Source organism: Nyctibius grandis, chromosome 2 (genome assembly GCF_013368605.1).
Source record: "Nyctibius grandis isolate bNycGra1 chromosome 2, bNycGra1.pri, whole genome shotgun sequence".
In the NCBI taxonomy this organism is placed as follows: Eukaryota; Metazoa; Chordata; class Aves; order Nyctibiiformes; family Nyctibiidae; genus Nyctibius; species Nyctibius grandis.
In genome coordinates this window covers 52,481,102-52,496,010 of record NC_090659.1, presented here as the reverse complement: position 1 = coordinate 52,496,010, position 14,909 = coordinate 52,481,102, and the positions used below count along the sequence as shown (strand labels likewise).

Genomic DNA, 14,909 nt, shown 5'->3' with positions numbered 1-14,909 from the left:
CGGCGTGTACACCGGCCGCCGCCGCCACCTCCTCCGCCGCGCAAAGCCCCCGGCTCCGCGGCAGGGGCGGCCCGCACACGGGCTCCGCCTTCGGCCCCTCCCCGGGCCGGGCCCGAGCGGAGGGAGCCGGAGCCGGCGTCGCGCAGCCCGCGGGGGGCGATGTGACCTGGGTAGCCGGGGTGCCGCGCGGCGGGGGGCAGGCGGGCGGGCTCGGGGGGTGGGAGAGGGAGAGAGACTCCGAGCCGGGGAAAGATGTGGCTGAAGCCCGAGGAGGTGCTGCTGAAAAACGCCCTCAAGCTGTGGGTCACGCAGAAGAGCAGCGGCTACTTCATCCTGCAGCGGCGTCGGGGCCACGGAGACGGCGGCGGCCGCTTCACGGGTACCTGGTGGTGCGGGGACTCGGCGGGGCGCCGGGCCGGGCCGGGCGGTGGGTCCCCCCTGCCTCTGCTCTGCCCCGCGGGAACTTGGCCGCGCCGGGGGGACCCGCCGGCGGGGCGGGCTGCGGGAGGCGGGAGCGGCCTCTTTGTTCGGCCCGCGCTGGGGCCCCTGGCCGGGCCGGCTCGGCTCGGCTCGGCACGGCACGGCTCGGCCCGGGGGATGGCGCGAAGCGGAGAGGGCGGAGGCACGGGGCGGGCTGGGGGCGCCGCTGGCCTGGGGCATCGCGGCTCCCCCGCCGCGGGCGGTGCGGAGGCTGCCGCCGGCTGGGCCGTGGGGGCGGCCCCGGCTCCCCCCGAGTTGCCTCGGGGGTAGCTTTGTGCTTCTGTAGCCTTGAGCACCGCTAAAGCCACTTTTATTTTTATTTTCCCCCTCTGCCCTCCCGGTGGCTTGCTTAAACGTGACTACGGGCAAGCTCGGCCCCGTGAGCTGCGGTGCGGAGAAGCCGCCCCGGGGCCCGGTGCCGGTGGAGTTGGCTGGGGGGAGCCCCCGAGGAGTCGGGGGCGGCCCCGCTCCGCGCAGGGCTGGCTGCAGCCCGCGGAGACCCGAGCGGCGACCGGGCGAAGGTCCCTGGGCTCGGCGGCGGGAGGTGGAGGGATGCCGGGGGGGCTGTTGGTGCAGCGCGGCTGGGCTGGGCCCCCTGTGCCCCCCAGACCGGCCGCTGCCTGCGCTGAGGCTCGCCCCTCCTTTGTATAATGGGAGTTATATAAATACCTATAGGACTTCTGACTTTTGGCCGATACATACATTGAGGGGAGAGGGTTGTTAATTCAGTGTGGTGGAAAAGTGGATTCTGACTTATTTTTGCCTTAAAGATACTACGCTTATGTAGCTGTAGGTAAGCTACGCTGTATCCATGTGGTACGTGTAGAGACGGATATATATGAAGAACAAGGATGACGCTCTACCCTCGCAACAGTATAGATCTGTGAATAACTCTGGCGAGGATGTTGCTCTACGCTGCGTTGACTTTGTAGAGTAACTGAGTGAGGATTTGGGCCAAACTTTTGGTTCAAAGGGATCAAAAACTGAATTCAAACAAACACTGCTTTGGAGAAATAATACAGTTTAACAGTGTAATTCTTGCATAAAAGCAGGTAAGGCTGTTCTGTACCTTTTAAAAATCAGATTTTTTAGTGGTGGTTTATATATCTGAAAGGATGTTCATGTGTTTTCAAAGTCAATATTTTCTAGGCAGTTCAAGAAGCTACATTACCATGTTTGATATTTATTTTATTAAAACCTTTTGCTCGTGAACCATTGACCCTTGCCACTTGATAATAGTGCTTTCTGCATTGGTTGTTTTTTTTTTTTTTTAAATCTGAGCTTGTCCTAGCTGTGAAGTCATGAAGAGCACAAAACTTCAGTGTGACTTGGTAGGTCCCATGTTATCAGTGTATTACTAATGAGATGCTAGCCCTGGTAAGGTTAATGGAAGTTTTGCTAGCGAGTTGAACAAATGTTTACCCTCATATTTTCCTTTGCTCGCTGTGTGGAAGCCATAGGCCACTCTTTTGTGATTGTAAGAATGATGTGGTTTAATTTTCAGAGTTAAAAATAGCCGTTTACAGCTGCTTGATTTAGGTCCAGGACAATCATGAGGTTCAGATCCACAAATGTTAACTCCTCGTGCCTGAGTTTTCCACGGCAGAAATTTTGCAAGTTTAAACCAAACAAACCGCTTTTCTCTCTGGTTAAGTTTCAGGTGAATCATTTTGCTGAATCCACAGTGCACGGGCTTGCACAAATCTCTTTGGGCTGGCAAAGGAAAGCCGCTCCTGTCTCATACAACGTTTTCCAAGGAAACTAAATTCTGACAGTCTCTTAAACCATTTGTAAATGTTTGTATTTAAAAGGGCTTAAAAATTAGAGTCCTATAACCAAAAAGCAAGTGTGGGGGAGCGTTAAGCATAGCTGGCGTTAGGCGGATAGCTTAATTTTTTTTCGCAGTTTTTACTTGGGACGAGCGAAATGGAGACCTGTACTGAGAAACAGCTGGGCTTTGCTGGTGAACTGTTTGCTTTTGGTGCAAAGCTTACCTCCTGAATCTTTCTTTACGTGACTATAGAGACACTTTATTAGTACCTGCCTTTTCCAACTGACAGATACAAAGGGCAGTTAAGCACTACTTTATTTCAGAGTATGGTCTACCGAGCTGTAAGTTAGAAAATTTTGTTTGTTTTACTGCGGAAGCAAAGCTTAAGTGAGAACGATATCCATATCTGTTTTTTTTTTTTCTCTTTAGTAACTTGAGCTTTGGCTGATAGCAGTTAAGTTTGATGGAAAGGTAGAAGTTTCAAAGATGTGAAGATCCCGTACGTGAAAGCAGGTACCCTGGTAAAAGGGACCCTCAGCTCCTCCCGTGAGGAAGAGGAGGCTGTGTATCCTCAGGCTGTGTTAGACCCATGTGGGATCAGCAGAACAAAACCTCCAGGAGACTAGATTTCATAAGTAAAGAGTGCAGATGGGGCAGCGGACCAGCCGTGATGTAATTTGCTTTAAACAGGGTGGCAGGGTGCAATGCCTGAGCTGCCCTTGTGCGTGCTGCTACAACGTGGTATTTGCACTGAACCTACGTGAGGACATCTGTTTTATGGTCCTATTCTCATATTCGCATGTTTTTTTTTTCTACTAGGACACTTCTCTCTCCTTACCAGGGCATTTTATCCATTACATAAGAGTAAGTTAGCTGGAGGGTGTATTTTATGTGGATTTAATTCCTGAAGGATGGACTAGAGAAGATCTCTCGCACAAAAGCGCTTTTCTTCCCTATCTACGTTTCTTTCTTTGAGTACTGTGTTTCAGTCAGACTCTGAGCAGATGTTTGTAAGAGAGAGACTATATTTACTACTGTTATTTAATTTGCGTCCTAGGGCAGTTGCCAAATGCACACTGGGCTTGCAACAGCGGGTACAAAACATGATGGCGGCTGTGTTTAACTCTTCATTACCTGACCAGTGTCATTCTGGTTTCTGCCTTCCTGAGGGATATGCTTTTCAAGTAAATGTTCACCTTGCCACTTCACCTGAGTCTCTACTTGAGAACTCTGTTGGATCAGAGACTTATGAAGGAAATTAGTAATGTTTTAGAAATAATTTACAGAAACAGATTTATAATTTTTTAACTAATAACTAATTTTTAAACTAAGTTATGGATGATTTTAAAGAATGATTTAGCTCAGCAGTTTCTGTTGGTTCTGGGTTTGTTTTTTTTTTTTTCCTAATTGAAGGCCTCTTTTGCTGTCCCTACAAAAAGACATGATGTAGCCATGATTAACAGGTCAAAGTTGGCTGGATTTGATACTTGCTGATATCTTTGGTTCTGAGGTTACATATTAATGATTAGCTTGAGATGCCACTGGTAGTCAAAAATACTGTCAGATCCCTTATGGTAGAATAGTACAAGGTGGTTTAGCTTGTAATTGAATCACTACTTTCATTTTTATTAGGGGATGTTGAAAGCTTCATTCACCTTCCTGTTTGATTAGATTAGTTTTGTGCATTTTGACAGCAAAACTGCTTGTTCTAGGAGGTGTTGGGAACGATTTCATCGTGGGCACTGGATTGAGGTTTGCAGTCTTCCCAAGCAGTAGCTTTGCAGTTGCTGTTTACACAGTACTTCACATTGCACACTCTTAGTATATAAAAACTCACTTAGGATTCTTTTAAATACTTGTGAATTTTCCCTTTTGTAAATAAGGTTAAATAAAACTTTGAAATGAACTCTTGTTTCAAGCAGCTTTTTGTCTTTACTTTTTGAGGAACAGTGCTGCTTTAACTTCTTGCTTGAAGTAGATCAATAAAAGATTATGTTTTGTTCCTGTTTTACCCATGTTTTTAATTTAGCTATGATACTTCCCCTTACTATTCTTCCAGCCTCCATTTCAGCTCAGGGCACTTTCCAAGCTGAATGTGGTCTTACATTGTTTGCAGCTCACAGAGGATGAACATTTTGAAAAGAAATTAATTTCTCCTTCAGCTCATATAAACCTTTAGGTTCACAGCTTTAAATATAAGGTAATACACTGACAAAAAGGAGCATGTTCTGTATATGAATCTGAACCTTATTCCTTTAATGAAAATAAATGTGGTAGGCACGATAAATACCCTTCCTTGACCTGTATGCCAGCAATTGAAGTAAACTCCCATCTTAGGATTTTATGTTGTCTTTTAAATAAAATTCTTGCAGGGTGATAGCTTTCAAAATGATCTATAAAGCACCTCTTGGTTGTGAGTGGAAATCTGACTAGTTACATGATAAGATCTCTCTTCCTTATTTTCCCCTTACCTGGATTTTAATTTTTTAATGCATACAGAAAAATGGCTATGATAAACTCTATGTTCCTTCTCTGGAAATTAAAAACCAAAAGAGCTTTTGCTGTTCTTTCATGTTTTCCAGGCCAAACAGTACTGTAATCATCGTAAATACATCATCTGTTTAGTAGCCCTGTGCATCTCCCGAGGCCTGGGTAAATAATATCATAACAGAGTCTATTTCAGAGAAAGGCAGCGAGGGGACCGCAGAGGTTGAGGGTTCCCACTACTCAGATGGGGAATCCATGTAGATTGCCCCTGTTCATTACATTGTAGCAGGAGAGGGTCAAAAATGTGGTGAAGACTTGGATTTTTAGTAGAGAATGCCAATGGGTATCCGTGTAAACTTCTTTACCTTTTGGAGGGGTGAAAAGCAAAATGAGTAGCATATTAAAAGATCTGTCCCGATACAGTCTTCAAAACAGCTTGCCTGTTTTGTCTTAAAATATGTTCCAAGATACCAAAACAAGCTACTGATAGATAAAGGCTCAATCTGAGCTCTAATTTATTAAAAAAAAAAAAAAAAGCCTTTATTTTTAATGCAGCAGATTGAGGAGAGCAAGACGCCACAATAATTATGTTAATAAAGGATATTGGTAGTGCTCACTGTCTGTATTCATGGTTTTGTTTTCTTAAGGAAGAGCTCTCTGAAGCCTTGCACAAGGAGAGGGGGAAGTCCAAATACTTTACTGAAAGCTTGGACTCTCATCAAAATGTTATCTAGCCTTGCCCACGGCTGGAATTCAAACCAGCAGGGTTTTTTCCCCTTTTATTTTTATTTTTTTTTGGTCTTTATTTTACTGTAACATTTTTTAAGGAGAATGCATGCTTCTAAGCTCTTTCCCAAGAGGGTGGCTTCTCCGTCAGAGCGTTTGGCCGGGAGGCATGAGCTGGAAGGAGGGACAGCAGCGGGAGGGCCAGGCTCCTACCTGCCAAGCCGGGCACCCTGAATTCCTGCACCCCGAATTCCTGACCCCCCAAGCCTCCCGAGCTCTGTGTGCCGCTCTGGCTCCCTCTGCTTGCCTTTCTGGGGTGGGTTTCCTGCTCCTAAGGCACAGCTGAGATGGGTAAGGTGGAACACAGCTGCTTGTGTTGAAATGCTAACGTTATGTTAAATACTAATATTAAAGGTGAGGATGTACCTGTGCATGGAGAGAGGGGTCTGGGTGGTGTCTGCTCAGAGACTGACCACCAGCCTGCACAACACTGTCATCCAGTGAACAGCTACGACGGCTTTTTATTTTTGTGTTGTGGAAGCCAAACGGCACCAAAAAAGGGAGGAAAATCACAGAATGGTTTGGGTTGGAAGGGACCTTCAAAGATTATCTAGTCCAGCTTCTCTGTCGTGGGCAGGGACATCTTTCACTAGACCAGGTTGCTCAAAGCCCCATCCAGCCTGGCCTTGAACACTTAACAACGATGGGGCATCCGCATCTGGGCAACCTGTTCCAGTGTGTCACCACCCTCATCGTAAAAAAACATCTTCCTTATAAAATAATTGAGCATGTCTGTGGTGGCAGAGTTTAAGTAATGCTAGATTAGTCTCTTCAGCATTATTTACAGCACCCACCAAAAATGAGAAGGACTTATATTGCCCCAAGGAGTGTCTCGTGTCCAGGTAATTTGCGGGACTGCAGCAGCAGCTCGTGTGTCCCACCTTCTCGTCTGTGTTCAGGTGGAAAACAGTTTCAGGTATTTTCGCTTGTAACGTGAGAATCGAAGCATTTGCCTCCGCAGCCTTCGGGGCTATAAAAATAGGCTTGGCCTGACCCGGACTGGTGGCAAAGGACTGAGATAAGCAGCTGGGAGAGCCCTGCCATGGCAGCGTGCCCACCTGGGGAAACAGCCCATGGGGAAGCGAGGGCGAGGAGAAATAACCAGTGCCCCTGGGGGCTGCGGTGCTCTTTTTGGCACCCCAGGAGAGTGGGTGCACGGCTCAGCTCGCTTCTTTTTCCCCGCTGTGGTCTTTCCATACCCGTGCAGTGGTCCGATGCCGGAGCAAGATGTCAGCATCACATCCAGGGATACGGGAGTCATGGGGACCACGGGACACTGACCTCTGCAGTGAAATGCCCAGACTCTCCTCATTTCTCATGTCCAGCCTCCTCGGAGCACTGAGACTGAGGAATAATGATTAAACAATTTGTTTCAATTCATTTCTACATGCCAGACTGAAAAAAAACCCAAACAAATCAACAAACCCCAATTTACCTAGTGACAGTGTTTGATCTGGCAAAGCCCATGTTGGAAGCAATGGAAGGGCTTGAATGTTGTTATTTCCCCGGATGCATAAATGCTTCCAGCGTTAGGTCTGTACGCTGAAATCTAATGTTGTCTGTGCTTATCTTCATGTGTGGTGAGCCCTTATCGTTACAAAGGAAACACAGCCTTCCTTCAGCCCTTGCATGAGTCCTCCTTTATCCTTTTTCTTATGTACTTGCCCAAATATGTTCTGCAACTTTTTTTTTTGGTGAGGGAAGCCTAATAAGAAATACTCTCTCATGGGTGCTGTATTGTGTCAAAACCTGTTTATATAATTTTGCAGAATTCAGTGAAGACAGTGTGGCTGGTGTAACACCAAGATGTTGAGCCGCTGTTGTTAGTGCCTTGCATAACTGACGGGGCTCTTATCCAGCAAAAACATGGATTTTAGGGAGGCCTGAGTGAAAGTCACAACCCGTTAACCATCTGAGTTTTGAACTTTTAGAGAAGTCAAATCAAGGTGGCATGAAAGACCTAGAGACATCCCCAAACGTTTTTGCTGGAAGTCACCACTGGCCAGCAGAAGCTGGGCTGTGTCCTACCTTGGTGCAGCTCGAAAGCCTCTGCCCTAGCCTATAAAACCCAGTGCGGGATGAGCAGCACTCTCTGGCTGGGCTGTAAGAGGTGAGGATGAAGACAGGGGTGTTCCTCAGTGCGTCTGAGCTCTGGGTCTCACCTTGGACCAGCACCGGGGTTGTGATCAACAGTTAGGTCTCCTACATGGTGGGATGGTTGAGGCCAGCTGTCAGCCAGCTTCATAACCTCTCCATCCCTCTCTCAGCAAGGACATAGCTCCTAGGGAGAGCTTTGGAGATGCCTTGCAGAGCCAGGGGAGTAACCCCTGCTATTTGGTGCTGTCCTGGGAGTGCCCTTTTGACAGGCTGAGCTTATTCTGATTGGTGTGAAAACCACCTTTCTGCTCCAGCTGGAGCACAGGGATGATGTGGGGCTGGGGAACGGGGACATCCAGGTGTCCCTTCTGGTTCTGCTGCCTGGTGGTGGGCTGCTCATTCAGCCGGTTGCTGGCCTCCTCTAGCGAGGCTAATTGCTGCCCACCATGGCTATTGTGAGACTCTGAATTGTTTGCAAATCATTTCGAGATGGAGGAAACTATGTGAAGAAGTATAATTAGGATTCAGGGTATGGTGTGCTTCTCCGCCTCAAAGAGCTGAGACTAATTCTTTTGTATTGAAGTTGTTAGTTCAATTTCACTGTCCTAAAAAAAACCCCCAACTTTATTTTTATGATCATCTGAATTGTTTGATTTGCTCTTTTCTCCCAGTTCGCGTGCTTGAACAGCTTGGAGTGCTTTTTGCAGCTGTTACTGCTCCTTGTGCAACTACATCCTCTGGGAAGCAACCTGTACTGTTACCCCTTCCACTTCCCAGGACGAGATTTCTCCTTTCAGGTGAAGTATTCGCTTTGTCAGACTGCTGCTTTTGCTTCCTGGGCTTGTTTTTCTTTCTGCTCCCAGCTTTCTGATGGAGGAGCAGCAGCAGCAGCAAAAAGCAGCAGTGAGGATGAATTCAGAGGCATGCTTTATGCTTCATGGCTTTGTTCGGGAGTGGGAGCCTGACGGGATGCTGGGCTGTGGCTGCAATCATAAATCCTTCAATTTGGTGGCTTTGTCTTACAAAAATAACCTAGCCTTACTGAAAAAAAAAGGTACGAGTATTTAAAACAAGGCTTTGGCATGATCCAGGTAAGCGTAGCCACCAGCTGCCCTTCTGCCAGGCCCTGCAGATCAGCCACAGAGCATCACTGCAGTCACTGGAGACGGCGCAGTGCCACTGCTCTTCTGACCTTCTTCACGGAAAGGGTTATCAAACATTGGAACAGGCTGCCCAGGGAAGCGGTGGAGTCACTATCCCTGGGGGTATTTAAAAGATGTGTAGATGTGGTGCTTAGGGATATGGTTTAGTGGTGGACTTGGCAGTGTTAGGTTAATGGTTGGACTTGATGAGCTCAAGGGTCCTTTCCAACCAAAACAATTCTATGACTCTAAGTGCCAGGTGCCTGCGGCTGAGAGCAGCCTCAGTTTTGGAGGAGCTGAGCACCTTGGCAAATCGGTTTGGGTACTGTGGTGGGGTTCCTCTGCCTGTTTTCTCGAAGGGCTCGATTTGGCAGATATTCTTAAGGCAGGCCTTCTTGCACATCTGTCCAGCTGTGCTTATCTCAGGTGCAATGGAAACATCAAGTCTTTTTTTTTTTTTTCGAGTAGACCAAGAAGCGGAAGGACAGTTTTCTCTCTGCTTCGAATTTCTGCAGTAGTTGCGTTGCTTGTAGAGTGGCTAAAGCTGTTCCCCAGGATGCTGGAGACACAGACTGGACTCTGTCTTCTGTGTGACCCCTTTGGTTTTGGGAGAGTGGGTGTAAGCGCTTGATTTGGGAGGTTTAGGGCTGTGGCACATGGGTGGGAAGAGGTACCTCTTTGTGCCTGTGCCTGGCATCCAACCCGCTGCTCCCCAGCTTTTAAAACTGCTGTCAGAATTTCTTAGCAACTAATTGCAGATACCACATGTTATTGCCTCTTTGAACTACATTGACCTTCACTTCCCTCTTTGTAATGAATTTATGAGTTTGTGTTGAACAAAAGATCCTGGCTGTGGGGACCAGATGTCTTATTTAAAAACAAAGTAAAACTATAAGGGTAGCGTTAATCAGTATTGTGGTACTGCAGGCTTCCTTGTCACTTAGACGTAGATTTAACTCTGCTTTTTTTTTCACCCAAAAAAAAGCTGTAGCAGCTTTGGCCTTTTGCTTTTTTGTTTTCTTTTTTGAGGATTTTATTAATTTATTGGTCCCAGACTCCTAAGTGATCAGTCCAAGTCTCTCTGCCTTGCAGCATGGCTTAGCTACTGAAGTGACCACCCCATTTATGGGAAGGCATTTGAGTAGTTCTGAAAAATTTCCCTCTCAGACCTTTAAGATATGATGGAGGTAAGCAGAAATCATCTTGCTCTATGTAGAAGGTGCCTTATTTCATGTGCTGTTGAGCCAGGCATAATTGTTAGTGCCTTGGACTGTCTGTTGAGTATTGTCCTAAAAGATGGAAATAAGATAGGTTTTCAGTTCCAGTTTTTAGTTTTTAGAGTTCAGCTTTAGTCATCCACTGTCCAGTGTCTCAGAAGTTTAAAAGAATTTTTAAAATACCACGTGGATAATTAACACCGATCTGGGAAAGGAGCTTGCATTCTTTACTTTGGAAGATACAGTATGTTTAGTAGAAATTGGTATTAGATTAACTTATTGTAAACATGTTCCTTTTTCTAGATTAGTTACGAGCATGACACAGGATAACCTGTAATGGGATCTTTTATCTTTCTGGGGGCGCATAAGGAACCGTGTGTTTGAAGATGAAGAGTGGTGCCCTTGTGATAGTTCAAAGTATCCTTGACTTTTTTGTTTTCTGTAAGAAATGCTCAACAAGTTCGTTGTGCATGATGTCCCATTTGGTTACAGATTGACCTCTGTAAAAGGGAGACACTCCCTACCTGTTGCAGAACTTGAAACGATTCTGTGCTAATTTTCATACTTGAGTTTATTTGTGGTATTGTAACCATAATGCACATGTAAGTTTGATAAAAATAAATCTGCAATTAGAAGTACAACATTTGTTTTACTTTGAGATATTCCCATTTCCAGTATTGAAGCAATAAAATATGCATAAAAGTAGATGTTTCAGTGAAATAAAAACTACCAAGTAAAGTGTGGGATTTGTAGCGAGTTTTCCAGATTTGTTTTATAGACTTAATTCTGAAAAAATATAGATAGGTGTTCCCTCTACCTGAAATCTACCTTACAGCTAAAGTAATCAGATTTATTGAGGAGAAGCATATAATTTCAGTAGAAGTGTCTCCTTTTCCCCTCTTCTGTCCTCTCCTCCATATTTGTCAGAGGTATACATTATACCTGAAACTTGTGTATGGATTTTAGCCTGGGATTATTCTTTCTGCATGAGAAAACTTGTGCCTTTTGAGGAACCTGGCATGTTCTGTCAGTGGTCTTTAGCAGAAGGCTTTGCAAACCTACGTTTGCAAGGTTCCTTGGTGCAGTTACGGTACAGTTATCTGCCTTCCTGAAACGCTTCTGCCTCTTGGACAAGAAGTTGGTGGAGTGACTTGTTAAAGGGAAAGAGGTACTGTGGATTTTAAGTTCCTCCCCAAAATCTTGTCCCACCTAGAGTAAAAAAAAAAAAACAAAACCAAAACACAAACCCACAAAACGATGGGAATTTTGGGAAGGAAACCATTGTAACAGTTCTTCTCTCTTTTCCCCCTCTGCTTCTGTTTTCTTTTAATTTTTTACTGACCTATAGGTACAAATGGTTTCACTGTTGCCTGTGATAGAGGTGATGTCTGCTGCATCCTAACTGAAGGCATGCTAATGCATCAACATGTGAGCCAGAGACCTTTTTATTTTATAAACAGACCTTTTTTTATAAGAGACTCTTCAATGGAACAAGCTGTTAGGACATTTTATTAGAAAGGTGCTTGCTCACTAGCTATTTTTCAAAGCATGTTTCAAAATCAGTGTACTGTGTAAAGTTTCTTGTTTGTTTGTTCAGGGGTTTTTAGGTTGTTTATTTTTCATGCGTCAGTGGGAAGCACGGCACAAGTGTTGAAATTCGAAAGTTACCCCAAATGCGTACGAGGCAACTCACATGGGAAAAATTTTGCCTCTAGTTTTCATAATTTTCATGCTACTTCAGTTTCAATTAAACTGTCATATTAGGCTTGGGTGTGTTTATTAGTGTTTAATCCTTTTCATGCTCCTGCAAATGTAATTATTAGCAATTCCCTTTTTCTTCCCTCCCTGCCTCTGTCACTCTCTCCTTTATTTTTTGGCACTTAAGCATCAGCTTCACGTGCAGCTGAACCACTGCAGAGGCACCAGTGCTAAACCACAGTCCCGGAGTCCTGCCGAACAAGGCTGCTGCTCTGACAGGCTTGGCTTTAGCAGTACTCGCTTTTATTCCCCCTCCCTGCTGTCCTCGTGTCACTTCTGGAGTGACCCCACCACACGACCCCCCGGCAAAGGACAGGATGGGACCCCCGTCAGCCACAGCACTGGCTCCAGGTGATGGAGGCGTGGGGTCCAGCGCCCTTGTGAAGCCCTTGCAGGGACTGCCGGCACACGGCTGGGATTCTTGGGCTTTATTCTCTCAGGTGTCCTGTTGCCCACGCTCTTTTTCTTCTCTTTGATTATTAGTCTTGGCTTCTCTTTGTCGTCCTTAGTTAATGTTTTAGCTATGGGTAGTTTAGACAAGGGAGGTGATTTTTTTCTTTGCACAGTTGAAGGAGGAAACTTTTGAATAGTTGGTAAGCAAAATGGAAGTTGTAAGCAGAAGTAAACAGTGAGAAGAGGAATTGGTTTTTCTGGTCAGTTATTCAGGAACAGAAAAAGGAATTAATTTTGCACAGGCTAAGAATTAAAAACAAAATTTTGCAGCTACTTCTGTGCTTTCATGTGGTTTTTTTTCATAATTTCTGAAAAAAAAAGTATTTCATAAATCAGGTGTTCATTAAGCATTCTCTTGGGATTTGGGTAGCACTTACTGTTAGTTGACTTTTTTCCATGACTTTAGTGAAATGAAAAAGAAATCTTTTTCCTAGATCTGTCATCAGGGGAAAACATGCACAGCACTTCATAAGTTTCTTCTTCTTTCTATTTCTTGTAATGTCTCAAGTATTTTGAAATTTGAAAGTTAAACCCTACTTTTGTTCTCTGCATCATTTGATACTATCTTAGTGGCTTTAATCCAGCTATTTTGAAGACCACGCATTGGAGTTGCTGCTCTGTTTTCTGTAAGCACAGATAATTTGCTACCTTTTATACTTGGATGAATTTTTGTGTCTTTTTCTTACAGTTTCAGGAGAGCATTTAGCGTTTTCTGATATTATACGTATTATTGGTTTCCAAATTCAGGTCTTAATTTAAATAGATGGGTGTTATATCTGGACATGTATATAGATGAGAAGCAAACTGGTGCTGAATACAGTTTTAAAACATATTGTGTCCAACTTCTGCTTGGCTTTGAAAGCATCATCAACGGTGTGTGTGAATGCAAGGAGGAAGTATTTGATGTAATTTTCTTCACTCTCGGAAGGTTTTTGATGCTATTCCATGTGAGCTGCTTACACCTCCTAGACCAGAAAGTGGTTACACTGCTGCTTTGTTGTGCTGTATTCAAATTAATTACCCGTGGTTTGTTGTCCAAGTGAGAAGGCATTTCAAATGAGGACTTTGTAGGTATCATTTTATTGTTTCCATTAATCACTTAGGTGGTGGACTGGAGAATGCAATTATACAAACTGCATGTGGTGCCAAGGGCTGGCAAAACTTTTGGAGGTTGAGAATAGTTCTTTTTATGTTGGGTTAATGGTGAAGGAACAAAAATACAACAGGTTGGAAAAATTAAATGTGCAAAGGGAAAATGTAGCATTGCAGAAAACTTCCTGGATACTCCAGTGGCTTAAGCAAACATGGTAAAGCCATTCCTCGCTGTCTGCCATCCCTCTCCATAGGAGGTCATATCTCTGCAGGACATACAGTGTAGAGGAATTGGATATAAAGCTACTCCTGAAATGCTATTTGTAGGTGACATAAACCAATTCTGAGTTACTTTAATATGCCAGCTTGCAGATCATGGCATTTGAATAACTTTTTCATGCATAGCTTGGTTCTGCCTTCTGCGGTGGTGGGGAGTGGGTAACGGGAAAGGCCAACAGCTCCAGCTGGCTTCCAGACTGGAAAATCTTTTTTGGGGGCAGCAATTGCTCCAGCTCTCCAAAAGGAGCTTGCCTGTATTTATGTCAAGTGCTGATTTACAGTGGGATACTGCTGCAAGCTTTCTTGGCTGTAGTGGTGTGTACACAAGATACAGGAGGTGATTTTCCACTCTTACAGATGAGACCTTACTGGTAGTGAGCATCATGTCCAGTTTGGAGTGTCATGCTTAAAGATAAAGTGGAGAGATTCCAGTTTAAGTTCAAGAACAATGAGCTGTTTGAAAAATATGACCCATAAGGACGAGATGAGGTGATGGGGGTTTCTTTAGAAAAAGAGAAATCATTAAAATGTGGGCAACTATGATGATACTTTTTCAGTATGCCAAGCATTACCATAAAAAATGTTTATGGCCAATTACTCTCTATGTTCCAGGGAGCAGGATTAATTTCCAGCAAGAGATTTTGAGATTGTGGTGGTTGGCTTGTTTGTTTGGGTGTTTTTGGGGTTTTTTGCTATAAGAATACTTAATGAAAATAGTGGAAGAGGCTAGCCGGGGCAGCTGTTGCATTTTGGGTTTGGGAGGTTTGAGGAACAGGTTAGACCAACACCACTTGTGGCATAGGTGTATTTATCCAGCTTCAGAGCAGGGCTGGAACGGTAACTTCCCAAGGTGCCCTCAGGTCTTTCCACTTCAATTCTGTGATTGTATACATATATATGAGGCAAAACCAGAAACTCAAAGAACTCAATATGCTTTTGATCTTCTAATCTCGTTTGCCTTTTGCATTTTGAGCATCTGTGCATCGCAGCATAAAATAGGGGAAGAATTGTTATTGTTACATTCTGTATTTTAATTTTACGGCTTTAGATGTGAAAAGACTTGCAGGCTACAGAAGTGAGAGTTGGTGTTAATTCCCTTTCCCCCCCTTTTTCTTTGCAGGTCGCTTGGTTGGTGCCCTGGATGCCGTGTTAGATTCTAATGCACGCGTCGCTCCATTTAGAATTTTACTCCAAGTTCCAGGCTCACAGGTTTACTCTGCCATTGCATGTGGTGAGTTATTGAACGGATCAGAAGTTTACTGGGCCATAGCTATTGGTGAGTCACAGACGAAAAACCCCAAACCGATTCTGAGCATGGTCAGTGTCTGCATGTCCAAGAAGCTCAAG

The 14,909-nt window shown here is 44.8% G+C and overlaps 1 protein-coding gene across 3 annotated transcripts in view; it reads left to right on the top strand.

Moving 5' to 3' along the window:
* The first annotated feature begins 231 nt into the window (after positions 1–231).
* Positions 232–14,909, top strand: part of TBC1D8 (TBC1 domain family member 8) — a 55,307-nt gene continuing 40,629 nt past the window's right edge. For 2 of the 3 annotated variants that reach the window (XM_068419525.1, XM_068419517.1), the window contains exons 1-2: positions 232–379; positions 14,683–14,838. In XM_068419525.1, the coding sequence (XP_068275626.1) occupies positions 253–379; positions 14,683–14,838 (283 nt within the window). In that variant the 5' untranslated portion in view covers positions 232–252. The remainder of the gene's footprint in view (positions 380–14,682; positions 14,839–14,909) is intronic. The other variant, XM_068419532.1, reaches the window with a different exon arrangement.